The sequence below is a fragment of the Pocillopora verrucosa genome, chromosome 6 (assembly GCF_036669915.1).
Source record: "Pocillopora verrucosa isolate sample1 chromosome 6, ASM3666991v2, whole genome shotgun sequence".
NCBI lineage: Eukaryota > Metazoa > Cnidaria > Anthozoa > Scleractinia > Pocilloporidae > Pocillopora > Pocillopora verrucosa.
The window spans coordinates 17528779-17544165 of NC_089317.1; the positions used below are offsets into that span (position 1 = coordinate 17528779).

The 15387-nt window shown below is 38.6% G+C and overlaps 1 protein-coding gene and 1 pseudogene across 1 annotated transcript; both read left to right on the forward strand.

Annotated features, from left to right (window-relative positions):
* The first annotated feature begins 22 nt into the window (after positions 1 to 22).
* LOC131775114 (uncharacterized) lies at positions 23 to 10383 on the forward strand. The gene is made up of 8 exons (XM_066168960.1): positions 23 to 310; positions 2519 to 2729; positions 3326 to 3642; positions 4169 to 4309; positions 4479 to 4801; positions 5195 to 6253; positions 6869 to 7133; positions 8353 to 10383. Exons 1-8 carry the CDS (start codon positions 23 to 25, stop codon positions 8755 to 8757), a joined length of 3009 nt encoding a protein of 1002 aa, XP_066025057.1. The 3' UTR covers positions 8758 to 10383.
* A 2582-nt stretch (positions 10384 to 12965) lies between these two features.
* Positions 12966 to 14889, forward strand: LOC131793385 (52 kDa repressor of the inhibitor of the protein kinase-like; annotated as a pseudogene).
* The last annotated feature ends 498 nt before the right edge of the window (positions 14890 to 15387 follow it).

The following is a 15387-nucleotide window of genomic DNA, read 5'->3' on the forward strand; positions in this document are numbered from 1 at the left end:
ACAATTTGTCTTAAGAATTAAGATGGAATGGTTATGGTTCGTTTTGCTTTATCTCAGCTTTATCCTGATTCCTTTGTTCTACCTTTGGTATAACGGGTATTTTATCTGCAACACCCTTACGCGAGTAAATGGGGATGCATTGGCAGTAAATGTTGTCGACAAAATCGACAACAGCACTAAAGATGAGATTCGAGGTATAAAGGCGCCTGGTATTTTGTGCAAAGGATTAAAAACGTTGGATGAAACGAAAACAGGCGTAGAAGCTGCTTCGAAGACATCTATTAACAATACCAGACGGAAGGCCGATCAGGTAAGCGTCTCTTAGACAATTGAAGGCCGTTCCTTGAAACTGTAGTGCACTTATTCATTATTTAAACAAAGTAATTGAAATCGAGCCAAACTGAGGAAGCCAGATTTGAATAACTAACTCAAACACACGACTAATCAGATGAACTGAATTTTGCTACCGTGGCGAAAAAGTAAAGAATAAAAAATTCGAAATGTGTTATTAGGATAATTTTGGCAAACTTACCGAAAAGCGTATGCATCAGAGAAGTTTTTGCAGTGAATATATCAAACAATGCTTTACTGATTCATTATACGTTTCACCTCTGTCAATGATGGATTGTATCGCAATCACTATATCACGTGTACATTGACATTATTAAACGGGTAAACTTTGAAGACAACACAAAACATTTGATTTAGTTGTGATTAGTTTGTGAATGAAAGCAGAAATCGTGCGGATATGTGTGTGTGCAAGGCTATCGTAATTGTAACGAACGTAGACCTCGCCTCAGTAAAATCTTGTTGATCTTCCTGTCAGATCGTTTTTTGTCAGTTGAAATGTACCTTTGGCAAAAAGATATTATATTTTATGTTCAACCTTTGAATAAAATGGGGCTTACTAAAATAATATTATTCTTAGTAACACGGAGCTACATACCATTGTAAAATGTATTCAGTGAGCGTGACTAACATTTCCTTTGATAAATTTCTTATGTAAATGTACTTCAAAGCTGGATCAGATAGAGCGCCTGTGACATTTAACGTGGTAAGCTGTAATGTTGTTTTAGTGCCTTGGTAATCAGAGCCGATCATTGTGCTTCGACGATATCAAGAAAGGACAAGTAGTATTCCTTTTAAGTTTTCATGCGGGCTGGGTGCCTTTGCCAAAATTAACACTCTTGACGCCGTAGATGTACTTGAAAATGCCTCTGGAGACCCGGAAAAGTTGACGCCGTAGATGTACTTGAAAATGCCTCTGGAGACCCGGAAAAGTTATTGCCACCAGCTAACCAAGCGATCCTATGTTTAAATTGATTTTTAATACCCGAACTGTACTCGAGGAAGATTTCATACACTTCAACGCGTGGCGGGGTTTAGACAAGAGCGAATTTGTGAAGTGACGGATAACACAAAGGTATTCAGTTGCATGCTGTGCGGCAATTGTCACTCCGAATCTCTTTTGCATCAAGTCGGGTCAGGCCAACGGAAGTAAAGCGTACATTTTATCTTATCAGTCTGCACGACTAAACTTGAGCGGTTAAGATTCAATATTCCCCTCCAGGGAAATACGTGACACATTTTCACGTGCCATATCACAAATTGCGTCTAACTGCTGGTTATATAATTAACAAAGCAAACTAAAACCAACTGCAGGACTGCCATCTGTAGGAAAGTGAAGTTTTCGGTGGCATCTGAAACCGCATGTTTTTGAGAGAGTCGACTATAAAGTGCAGACAGCTCCATGTGTTACATTTGTGATGCATGTCTGACTAATTTGTGACTAAGGATCAACAGGCCGATTCGCTTTATGTGATAAATAAAGAATAATACATTCTGAGACTTGGGCACGCGTACATATTGGATTTCTCTTCGAGTGCTCAACTCGATAGCTCACGAGTTAGCGCAGCGAACGAGTGACGTATCGGTTTGATTACGATTAGTTATTACTTACTACAATCACTTATTACTCACTACAATCACTTATTACTTACTACCTAGAAAAGCCGACATTATTTTAAATGAATGAGACAAATTAGGATTTGCAACCCGCGACGTAAAGTGCGTCGGCCGTAAGGCTCAAGGTCCAAGCACGTAACTTTGGTTTTTCTTTTAGTATTTTGGTTTTCTTCCGCCTCTAGGAAATCTTGATCGTCAGTGTCTGTCAGCGATACGAGTTTTTAAGTGTTTTTAGAAGCCATAATCCGACAAAAGTCTCTCCAAACGGTCTTGGATTGAGAACGGTGAACGCTTTGCCATTCATTTATCAACCTGACAGAGTAACGTGAAAGGCGAGTGACATGTCAGGAGCTGATTGGCGATATGAAACTTGCGTAAACATTAAAGTTATTTTAAACGATCATCAGCCTTATTAACCTATTTCCAAGAATAAGTATTTTCAGTTTGACTAGCTCTTTATTACATGAACAGGAACAGTCCGGTGGGAGTGGAGGGGGAATACGGCAGGCATTGTCAAAAGATGCCTACAAATAATTCTTATGTGTTCTTCTAGGTTCTTTCTACTCTATCAGAGGCAAAAATCGAAGACGAACGCAAAAGAAGCCTACTGCTGGATGAATTTCGCAAAGCCCAAGATTTTTTGAGTCAACTGAATGAGAATCGCTCATTGCCTTTGCTGCAGGTGAATATAAGCGAAATTTTAGAGGAAATGAAGCAACATATCAGCCAACTCGAACAGAAGGAATACTATATTCTTGTTGCAGGTAAGTGATGATGGAGAATTTACTCAAAACAACCACATTATTTTTTTTTCCTGGCCTCCAGGCTTATGAAATTCCGCAACTGACAGAGGATTGGCCCATTTCAGAGAGGTTTATAGTATTGTTTCATCTTGGTCAGAAGGAAACTAGCATACCACGCTTGGCGGAAGGCACAAGGATATTAAGCTTGTCCTGTTTCTTTCTTCTTTAATATAACAGACTCTGACAGGACATTGCTAGAGTCAGCTAGAATCAGTCCGAGAGTGGTCAAAGAGAAAAGTTCCACTAAAAGCAAATATTCTTCTATCAGTTTTCTTTGACCACTCTCCCTAACTGACTCTTATTAACTCTGATTCTCTAACTCTGATCTACCAACTGCTATTTCTATAGTACTTTCTTTAATATTAACTATCGATAGGCATGAGTGGAGGTGCCGGCCAACTGACCTTGAAGGATATTAAAAAGCACTTTCACGAGACTCTCTCGAATAAACAAAACTGTAACTCATGCTTCCAGTCACACAAACAGTTTTAGAAAGTACATCTGGATGAAAGTGTTTTTTGTTTATTTTTGTTTTTGTTTTTGTCTTGTTGTTTTAGGCGAGGCAAGTGCTGGAAAAAGCAGCCTGATAAATCTCATTCTGGGAGAGAGGCTTCTTCCATCTTCCTCACTGAGCACAACTTCCACGCTATGTGAATTGAAGTACGGCGAGGAAAGAAAAATTGTGGCGCACCTCAAAGACACAGATTCGAAAACAGGCCTAACATCGATCATATTTCTTGAGAATCCAACAGAATCTTCAGGGAAAAGCTATCTCCAGCAGATCTCACCTTTTGTCCACGTGAAGGGTGCAGACCGTGGGAAAGGTACAATTTACAAAAAGGTTGAAATCTTCTGGCCTCATCAATTGTTGAAGGTAAGTATTCAGTGAACCGTTAAATGTCTTCTGTAAATCGAAACATTACGGAAATACTTGAAAGTATGTAATACCCTCCTTTGCCTAGGAACGTCAACTGAGCCAGCCACTAGTGTTGTCTCACAGTTCTTTCCCGTATAAAGTATTCCATAGGTTGATATGGAAAGTTGAACCCCCATCAGTAATCAAGATTTTGGTTTCTCCAATCAGCTATCATGAACATCGAGACCAAACTTGGAGGTTGTTGATTGACAACCTCGTTAGATGAGATGAACTGGCATACATGAACGGGCTGACATTCATTGCAGGATTAAAACTAATAAACTAAAAAAAAATGAAAATGACATGGATCCATATCCAGTCCTACTGTAAATATCAACCATTTTGAGTGAATAAAAAAATCGGTTCAATCTCCAATAGCAGTTGATAGTTTTCTAGACCTAGATTATGCCAAAGAGAACAATTCGAACAATTTAGATGATTGTCTATTGTAGATAATTATTCAGCGTTAATTTCTGTGTTTTAGAAAGGTGTCACTATCATTGATAGTCCTGGTGTTGGAGAATCGGAAGTCATGGACGAAGTAGTGACAGAGTATCTTCCTCAAGCCTTTGGATTTATTTATGTCATCAACAGCGCAAACGCTGGAGGGGTTCAGAAAGACAGGGTAAGTAGCTAGTGCAATGTGGATAGCAGTGAAATTAAAATTTTAGAAAAGAAAAAATAGTATTACAAAGGACGAATCAAAGTGATGATTAAACTTTTAAAGTTGACTATTTTTTTAAGTACTTTGTAGCCATTTTGTGTTAATTGACAACTTTTTGATTAATACAAAGCTTGTATCTTTGCTGAGCGAACTGGGCAAGATATCGCGTGAAAGACAAGAAGAGTTTCCCTCCAAATGTGCTTTGTTTGTATGCAACAAATGGGACCAGATTCCAGAGGACGAAGTCGACGATGTTAAGGCACACATAAAGACCAAGTTAACAGAGTGGTGGCCTGATCTTATTCCTGAATCCCAGATCACCTACATATCTGTAAAAAATGCTCTCGATGCTCAGAGCCGTGGAAAGATTAAAGCCGACTTCATCACCCTGATGAATGGGATCCATATTTTTGTTCTAAAATGCATTGAGCAAAGGTTGGGAATTCACTGGAGGTAAGTGCATGCCTTCTTTTGATTATGGAATTGGGTGTTATAGTTTTATTGTGGTTATAACTCTTAAACAAAGTCAAATGATTAAAAAAGAGACAGAAACTTTAGATTAGTAACATAAGAAGAACTTTCAATTAATTTTTTATATCACTGTCATCCAAACTCCAACACTAATGGGCAAACTCTTTTCGCGGTCCGAGTTTTAAATCGTATATGTTAAGTAACTTAAAGGATTAAAACGAGCCAGGTCATTTACAATGGGAAACGATCATTACGTGGCTTATTTAGTGATTTGCTGATTATTGTTTTGTATGTACCTAGTTCGTTCTAAAACTACGAGTTATAAAAATACAATCAGAGTTATAATTCTCTTTTCATTTCCTTATTTCCTTACAGATGGCTTGATTTTGTATTTTACCAACTAATTTGTCAAACAAAGATGGTTACGATGAACGCCACTAGAGATCATAAAAAAGTCAACAAGAACATGACCACCATACTTTATCGTCTGGAAGTGCTTGAGAGACAACAAACCCAACTTATTGATAGGATCCGCATAGATATGACAGCCCAAGCCAACGAGGTCGAAACAAAGCTCTGCGAATTTCTCAATTCAGAGGATTTGGGAACACAATTCATCTATCGATTTTACGGATCTGCTCCATCCGTAAGTGAGCTGGACGAAGAACTGCAAGTAATTTTGCAACAGTGGGAAGATAAAAATCACGTATTTGCAAATGCTTTTAGCTTGCCTCTTCAACGATTTTTGGAGCAACACAATTTAGCAAAAATGCAAATCCTGAATCTTCAACGTGACATCTCGGAAGGCGAAGTCTCAATGGCCACACCAATTTACCCACATTGTAAGTTTAGCGCTTCCGTGGTCTTCATTTTTGATCTCTTTGCTGAGAGGCTTGGAATATTCAGGAGTATCTCCGGATCCTTGGGTGGACTCGACACCATTATGCCTATGATGAAGAATTTTACTTCTTCTCTTTGGATGAGAAAGAGCTTTCTTCAGTGTGTTATAAATGGAGATGCAGCTAAGTCTATGGTAAATAAAATGCTTAAAAAGCATCTGAAACGTTTGGAACAAATTGGAAATCAAGTTCCACAGATGATTCAGGCCAACAAAAAGTTATGTGAAGAACTCCGTGACAACAAGCAATCACACCAAAAGATTATAGAACTGTACGAGCCAATTAGGAACTCTGCTTCTGCCATAAGAGGACACCTAGCTGCATTTGGGCTGAGAGAGGCCTGTGCTCACTGCAACGAGGAGTTGCAGTGGAAGGATGATGCATCTGCCTTTCTTGGGTGTGGTATGTTTGCCTCTGTGTACAAAGGGAAGATGATAAGACATGGATTCGAGCAAAAAGTAGCTGTGAAGGTTTGCCGCAAACCTCTAGACGTCGAAAATGCAAGTCTCGTAGTTGAAGAAATGACCCTTTTGAGGTGAGAAAAAATTCCCCCATTTCCATCTCAATATTCTAATTTTCCCCCAAATTATAATGCCGCGTATCTGGAGTAGGACTTGAGGAAAAATTGAGCATCAACCGTTTGGCTCTTTTTTAATCCTATAATTGAAACAATTGATTGAAATCTTACGCAGCAAGCGCGCCATGATTTCGGAGACTTTCCAATGTATTTGTAGAAACAGAAAGTTTGAATCAAAGGAATTGCGATAAGTGCTGTTGACGTTCATTCATATAGTGAACTGTTATGCTTACTTTTGAAAAGAACCCTTGTTTGGTGGATTACTTCTAAAGGTCTACTCTTTACATTAGGCGTGTCAGAATTTTTTAAATTATAAATTAACTTTTTAAGCATAAATTAACTTTTTGGGAGCTTGACTTGCTGCTTTTCGTCGATACCATTTTTTTACCGTAATTGGCAGTAATGTCGCAATCTGATAGGCCAGTTTTTTGTTGTTGATAAGAGTGCAGACCAAGCTAAACTGCTGTCGACTAGTTAACTCTCTCTCAATGTACATACTCTACTGTGTGTTGTTTCGAACAAAGCATCTTTCGCCCTGCAGCATAGTTCATGCGTGATATTTTCCTTTGACAGAAAATTAGATCACCCTCATATTGTCAAGTTTTTTGGGACTGCACTCTTGAAAAAAGAGGACGGGTTAAGGTTGATCTTTGTGATGGAAAGGTGCACAGAAAGCCTCAAAGATCACATCTTCAAGCACCGAGAATCTGTTCCGGGTCTATCCGGAAAAACAGCGGACCTTAGAGTTTGTCGTTGGGCGAAAGAAATCACCGCTGGTCTTCACTTTATGCACGAAGTAGGCATTATCCACAGAGACCTCAAGCTAGAAAACATCTTGGTAGGTACTTACAGCGATCTTAATATTTTTATCGCATCTTGCCAGTCCTTGCAAGTCAGTGGAATTGATTAGTCATTTAAAATTATAGTTTTACTTTTCAATCATGGGCATCCAAACTTCTAGAATTTCTTCACAAATCTCAAAACCAACTGAATCACAGCGGAAAATGTCGCTTCTTGGGTGACACTGCACTTAGCCCGTAAAGTTCATTTCCCGAACAAATAATAGAGAATGGTAGTGACTGAAGTATTATAAAATGTGATTGTCAAACAATTGATAAGCGAGATACAAGCCATTTTACCGTACATTGAGTTTTCGTCTTCACAAAATTACGAACCGAAACTTCTCTCAATTACGAATGCGGGAAAACATTTAGTGATTTCCAATCCAATAATAAATATACTTATCACATAAACTGCGGTGTTATACAAGGGTTTCCGGCCCTAAGAAAAGCCGTAACAGCACACGTGAAAAAATATCTATTTTTTCACGTGTTTTAATATAGCCAATCAGCTGCTGACACATCACTCGGCTTTGGCGCCACCCGGTCAGGTTGATAAATGAACAGCAAAGCCTTCACGACTCTCAATACAAGGTAGTTTGTAGGAACTTCCTCGGATTTTGACGGCTAACTCTAAAAAATCTGTATCGCTGACAGACAATGAGGTTCAAACTTTCCTAGAAGGGGAAAAAAACCAATATACGAAAAGAGAAACCGAAAGTTACGTATTCAGTGGCTTTGATGTTGGCATTTCTCGCGGCTGAGAATAAAAATTGACAACTGGAAGCTTTGCCACTGGCCAATCTTGGCCGTTTACCTTAAAGACTTCTTTCGGTAAGGAAGAAATCAACAAATGAGAATTTGTAATTGAAAATTACGACTATTTCTGTTTTTGTAATCATGATTCGACGATTTTTCCGTCTTACGAGTTAGCGCCAACGCACTGAACGGTTTTTTGTTCGGGGATTGTTGATTCGTTTATTTTCATTCATTAATGAAGTCGGCTTTTCTTGTCAGTAAAGGGCTATTGTGTTTATATGGTAAACAAAATAATACATGGCTGCTTGTATATATGCAATTTCTCTTCTCGTGTCCAACTCGACATCTCACTCGTTCGCTGCACTCACTCGTGAGCTATCGAGTTAAACACTCGAAGAGAAATTCTATTTCTACGCGCGCCCGTGTATTACTCTCTATTTGTCTTTGTTTTTATTTAAGCTGTCGAAAGAGGATTCCGTGAGAATAGGTGATGTCGGCGTTTCTAAGGAAGCAAGTAAAGTCAGCGGTACTGTTAAGGGATCTTTTTCGTACATGGCACCTGAGGTGTTCCATTCTAAACTATATGATTTCAAAGCAGACATCTACAGTTTTGGAATAATGCTTTGGGAGATGTGGTTTGGACGACGAGCATTTGCTGAAGTTGAAGCGTTAAACAATCAACATTTCTTTAGCTTGGTGGATCATGGGCGTCGTCCGAAAGATATCATGGAATTGAAAAAGCCTCCACGCCGCTGGAAAGAACTTATGGAGAGATGCTGGGATAGAGACCCAGAAAAACGTCCCACAGCTGACAATTGTGAGCGAGAAATGACTGAAATCTGCAGTGCATGGACTGGTCATTAGGAAGAACCATGTTCCAAATTATACATAAAGGCTACCGTCAATAATTTCTCATATACTTTGCTTATATCACAAGCAAGCAGACAAGTTTAATTAGCATTTTCGAACATCTGTCTTTTTTTAATTTCACACCAAAGGGTGCCAATGGCTAGGACCATTCGTATCACTAACACAATACAATATTGTTACAACACAATTTTGTTACCATTTTTGGCCTACAAATTAATTTTTTACCTCGACCGCCCGCTTAACTAAGATTACGTTTTGTTCCTCGTTGCGGAATCAATAAAAAGAAGGCTGTGGCATGGCTGAACATTACACAACAGCTTGGTATGTCTTTGGCCAAGATACTGGAAAGAGTTCACAGTTCTTCCTTGGAGATATAAGCAGGTGTTTGTGGAAAGAAGGGAAATGACTAGTGAGTTAATGGTTTTACAGTTTAAGATGAGTTTCAATCATCTGAATGGTACCAGGTAATTTCTTTGTACAACCATGGAACCATGGTAGTTTTACTCAGGGAAGCAACAATTAAACTGCATTTCATTTCATTGGGATTTAGTTTCGAATGGTGAGATTTTAATTCGGATAAATTTCAAATTCGCGAGTAAACGTGACTCACGCCATCGTCATGCAGATTGATATGTTGTATTATTGACTTTGTTTCTTCCCTACACGCTACATGGAAATCCGTCATCAATTTAAAGTGGCTCCATAGCGTTGTTGGTCTGATTATGACATATGCACTGGCGTTCTTTTCATAGATTATTATTATGTGCTTTCTGCCTTCAAGATCACTAAAATTGACCAAAATGTAATAAACAAGATTCAGACTGTTATTTTCTGTAGTTGATATCAACATCAACATGAACATAAACAGGTTTTCGTTCTTGAGGTAAAACAAAATAAATTAAGGCGCTCGGCTCCAATTACTTCGGTGACATTTTCCACAATTTTCACAGTAAGTGACACTTTTTCCCGTTAATAATTGTGAAATTGAAATAAGAGAGGTTAAACGGGCAGATTCTTCGCTTTTTTTCATTTTTCGTTTTCCCATTCTAACTTGTTCATGACATTTTTCTAATTAATTGGCAACATAAAGGGCATAAATATGTTAAACGTTCTGCCAAATTTTCGGTAATTCAATCATAAGAAACGCGATAAATCTTATTCGGAAGATTTCTTTTCTTTTTAATCCCAAAATATTTCGTTATCGAATAGAACTTAGCCAAGATCAATCGGTATCTGAGCATGAGTATACTTCCGAATCTTGCGCGGTCAAAAACTCTATGGAGCTTCCTTAAATCGAATCACAATAGTACTGTTACAATGCTGAAAGTAAACACCAGAGCGGGAAAACGAAACCTTTGGAAAGTTAATCTGCGTGAAAAATCGCTATCGAAAGTTTTCTATGCCTTATTAATTTGTTCGGAGCGATTCTAGAAAAATAACATGTAAATGCAGTTTGACTTACATGTTTGTAAGTTCATTATTCTACGCAGAAGTGTCACCTCCAGCTCGAGGGTTTGCTTTTACGGGCTGCTATCTTTTTTTTCATTGCTTTAACTTGAACATAGATTTTGTTTTAGAATGTACGTGCCTCAAGTATATGTATACCAATTTTTTTTTTAGAACCTCATTGTGTACTCATTCAATTAAAAGTTTAAGTGTTTTGATCTAGTGCCTAGTTCATTTCATCTTTTTATTTCATTTACATGGCCACAAGATTATTACCGAAAAAGACAATCTAAGATCGTAAGTCGGGCTACAGGTAAACGCGCTGTTATAAGTGTTGACCACTCACGATGCGCAGTGGTTCTAAAAGAAATACAGAGGTACCATGGTCCTGGTTTGTGGGCGTGGCGTAAAATTTTTTCAACCCTGAGAGGCACCAATTCTACAACAACACACTGTCACATATTTTTGGTGCAATACCCTGACAGGTATCACAGAGGCTGCTGCTGTGGACCTTTTGAGGCTGAACAGCCCAAGAGGTACTAAACCCGCCCTTTTTAACCTCTAAAAGGTATGATGAGCACCTCAGTCCCTTTCTAACAAAGCGTAGTCAAAACGGGTCAATTTTTCGGTGTTTGTTCAAGCGTGAAATATTCAACTTTGTCTAAACAAACTGTCGCGCTTCATCATTTAGAGTTATGGAAAATCCGTACTGTCAAGCACCGACTTTAATTTGAACGCGTGAGAAGGCTATACAAACGACATTAAACAGGGTTTGGTGGAAAATAAATCTTGATTAAAATAGTACGTAAGTGCAGAAACATAAACACGGTAAATTGACGGTATGGACACAAAATTGCATGTTTCACGCTTGAACAAAAATACTCCCTGTAGCACGTTTCAAATTTCGAAACTTTTTACTTGTTTACGTTTCCAGAAAACTTTTAAAACGGCAGCCGGCTGTTATTTTGAACCCTGAAGATAATACCGGAAAACGATCAAGATCAGAGTATTCAATCATGATTACTTACAAGGCTGATAACTGACTTATCTTTCAAGCTGATAAAAGAAATGATGATTGAGTGACACTGCCATCTGCCAAAAAATTATTACGTTTTTAAAGATTCCCGCTTTCAAAGATTCCCCATTTTGAAGATTCCCGCTTTTAGAGATTCCCCGTTTTAAAGATTCCCGCTTTTAAAGATTCCCCGCTTTAAAGATTCCCGCTTTTGAAGATTTCCGCTTTTATAGATTCTAGTGAGACCTATTACGTGTCTGCGGTATTCCTCATTGCACGTGACTGAGCTTTGTGGAGAAACCCGAGGGTAAACCTATACTCCGACTAAAAAGTATACTAGTCTACACTGGCTCCTTTTCAACTTTCTATTCCTGGATATAACAGAAATTTCATGGAGCAAAGTTTACAGGCTTTATAAAAGCAAGTTATAATATCCAAGACATGATCCATGACACCCCGTTGTGTGACACTCTATACAAACAAAGAGCTCACTTACTGATTTTAAAAATGTTAATTGTTTGTCGCGATAATCTTGCAAGCGTATCGCGTGATCCTTTTTTTCCTGATTTAGAAATTAAGCTAAGGGTTTGATGACAGTTGAGTTACTTAAAATTTTGGTGTATGATTAATTAAGCGTAGCACGGTAATGACAGACTTGTAGCAAGAATGTTAAGATTGCGCACGGCAGGAGTGATATATAAAATCAATAATGGTCTGAAACATTTAGGTAAGGAATTGTCAAGGGAAATTGTGCGCGTGTGTTTGGGTTGGAACATCTTGTTACTTTGGTGATGTGTCATTCGTGCCGCAAATAGTGCGTGCGCGCACAAAGGAAATAGCTTGGGATTTTTGAGTAAATCATGAATAAGTGATATATCAGTCTTGGTTTTTCGTAGTGTAGGCGTGCATTTCCGTTGTAAAAGCATATAAATAGAGTCACTGTCTTGTAGCTGAACGTCGAGAACGATTGAATGTAGAAAGTTCCAATATTGTATGGATCGTAAATAAACGCAGGAAATCGGAAAGATACATTCCCGATTGATTGTCGAACCAGCGCTCCGTAGAAATTCTCCTTCACGCAGTGGAGAATTTTGCAACATTGTTTAACCCAGGGGTGGATCCAGGGTAGTTTACTTGATTTCCGGAACTCACTCAAATTTTTTCCGACCTAGTTAAATGTTGATAAAAGTACTTTTGGAAAACACTCTAATTTCCCTTTGGAAACTACTGATACTTTTGTGGAAATCACTAAACGTCTTCCAGAAATAAACCATCTTCCTGTTTTACAGTTATTTATTAAAGAAAATACGTTTAGAATGACTAATTTCGTTATAATTGCGGTCATGAGGCGTTCGGGAGCGTTCCGGATCACGCGCTGGCCTTTCGAGCTTCGATTACACCTCGGAAACCGTCGGAAGCCGTCGGAAAATGTTCGTGGAGCCAATCTTTACGCAACTGGTGGGTGTAAGTCCTTGTTATTTGGTGACAATAACAGGCGGAACACAGTCAAAACCCCTCACGATTGGCTAGCAAAGATTTCGTCATCGGAACTCACTCAAAACACTCTTCTGATTGGCTAGTTGTGTTTGGAAACTACCTTGGAAACTACTGACAAAGTATAAAAAGGGCAGTTCCTACCCCAGCGGGTCTCTTTCGTTGCTCCTACAATACAAGTACTTTTGAACTTGCTCAGGGGTTAACGACGGAATTTACTGTTAAACGTTTAAAAAATACTAGTGTTATGACTCGCGGAGATCCTGTTTGTCGGAGGGAGGATTGTTCTCCCTTCGACATTGGCCTAGTTTTCGACGAGATCCACAACTACTCGCCGCATCAGAAGCTGGAGTTCGTCGAAAACGTGTGGAAACCAGGTGAGCTTTTTGATTTCCCCGTGTCAATGGAAAATGGAAAATCTCGTAAGTTTGTCTCGGGCTGGCTGAAAAGATTTCCATGGCTAGCTTACTCCAAATATTTCGATGGAGCATTTTGTTTAGCTTGTGTTTGTTTTGGAGTTCAGTGTGGGCGAAACGCTAAAGACATGAGCACTGACATTGATAACAGACATCATAATCTCTACCAGGAAGCAGTGACCATTGCAAGACAAGTAGCAGTCCAGCCAGAAATGCCAAGGATAGCCCAGAGACAAATGCATAGAAATAATGCTCCTGCTGCAACTCCTGAGGGATATTTCAAGATCAATCTCACTAGAGTTTTTCTTGACCATGTACTCCAGCAGCTCAACACCAGATTCCAGGATGATGTATTTGTTTGCTATAAAGGTATTTCGATTATTCCCTCTGTTTTACTAGCTACTGACCCTGCCTGGAAGGCCAATGTTTTGGAATTTTGTAACCATTACAGACAGGACATACCAAATTATGCATGATTACAGGCAGAGCTTTTGTTATGGGAGAGATTGTGGAAGGGGAGGGATAACAGAGGAGATATTATTCCTGACAGTTTGGAGGCTACACTGAAGGATATTGACAAAGATGCATATGTCAACATCTATTCCATGCTGAAAGTCCTGATCACAATTCCAATTTCATTTGCATCTTGTGAGAGATCCATATCATCCCTTCGGAATCTTAAGAACTATTTGAGAAATACAATGACCCAGGACAGACTGAATGGATTGGCACTGATGCATGCCCACAGAGACATGGATTTTGACCTTGAACGTATAATAGATTTATTTGCTGAGTTACATCCTAGGAGAATGAGAATGGCAAACATTTTGTAATAATTTTTTGCACCAGCTGTTTCTAGAGTACTTGTGAGTTATGTTCTGTCTGGGTTATGGCCTTTAAGTCTCATAATCCTTAAACTGATGGAGAACAGTATAGAAGCTCAAACTGGTGCCTGTATAACTTTTTTCAACTCATTTCAAGGTTATTTTCTATTTTGTTTTACTTGTGATGATTTTCCATTGACATTGACATTGGGTTTTCATGTTAAGCTTAAATGGTTAACAAACATTTTCACTGAACTCAACCAGCTTCACAGCAATTCCCAAGGATGAAGAAAGGCTAGTATTATTTCAAATTATCATTTTACTTCAATTTGTATATCATTTTATGATTCTTATAATTTATATTTTTCTAATAATTGTTTTATTTTTTGAATTCCAGCTCCCAACACAGGCTAACCATCCATAAAGCCCTTCTCTCTCTCTCAAATTCTTTTCTGTGTTGTGCTCCTATAAATGAAATGAATAAAAGCCAGCTCAGGAAATGTTGTTTTTAGTGTTGCTAAACATTTGGATTTATTGAGCCTGGCTTTCATTCATTTCATTCATTATAGGAGCACAACACAGAAGAAATTTGAGAGAGAGAAGGGCTTTATGGATGGTAAGCCTGTGGTCCCAAGGATGAAAAAGGCAAGTAGATTTTTATTATCAATCTTTAAACTATATCATCAATTGTGCTTGTTTTTCTTTTGTTATCAAAAACACTAACACTTGGTTCGTTTTTTTTTCTCCACATCTTGATTTTCCTGACTGGGAGGTGATGTTTTCCAGTGTGAAAAGTCTTGGTGATGACTTGGCCTTCCTGAAAACACTATATACACTGGTTTGCACAGTAGCTAAAGGTGGAATATTTGTAGATCAGAGTGTTTCCTGTAGTACTTTCAAGAAAAATAAATGTTTTTTGCCTTTTTGATTACATGCTTTTTTAGTCTTTTGGGGGTAATTAAATTTTCTAAAAATGCATGAAATGGCCTTTAGAGAGCTCCAAATTTCAAATTTTCTCGGGGGGGCATGCCCCCGAACCCCCCTAGCAGGAGTGGGTCCTCGGGTGGAAACTACTCACTCAAAATCCTGGATCCACCCCTGTCTATTGTCTATCCACTTGACATTTACCCCTTATCTTACCGTTGCATTAGGTTCTTTTGCACAACCTGGTTGCAAGTGATGAGCTGGGGAAACATTGCTGCTTTAACAAAATTGTACTTGGCAGCAAGTATCCTTTAATGCTATTCCTTTGATCTGCGCATCTCGAAAGCGAGTCGTTGAATGTTCCGAACTTATTATCATCACATCGCTGTAGCTTATCGACGTGGCATCGTAAAACGAATGGCTCAGAATCTATGAGGGTTTCATATATCATGTATAGTTACTTTCTAAAACGTCTTGAAGTAACAGATTTTTACTTTTCTTATGC

Coding starts and splice junctions, on each gene's coding strand:
- LOC131775114 (XM_066168960.1), top strand. CDS start 23: ATGGAATGGTTATGGTTCGTTTTGCTTTATCTCAGCTTTATCCTGATT. Junction 3,643..4,168: donor GGCCTCATCAATTGTTGAAG/GTAAGTATTCAG, acceptor TCTGTGTTTTAG/AAAGGTGTCACTATCATTGA. Junction 4,802..5,194: donor AGGTTGGGAATTCACTGGAG/GTAAGTGCATGC, acceptor ATTTCCTTACAG/ATGGCTTGATTTTGTATTTT.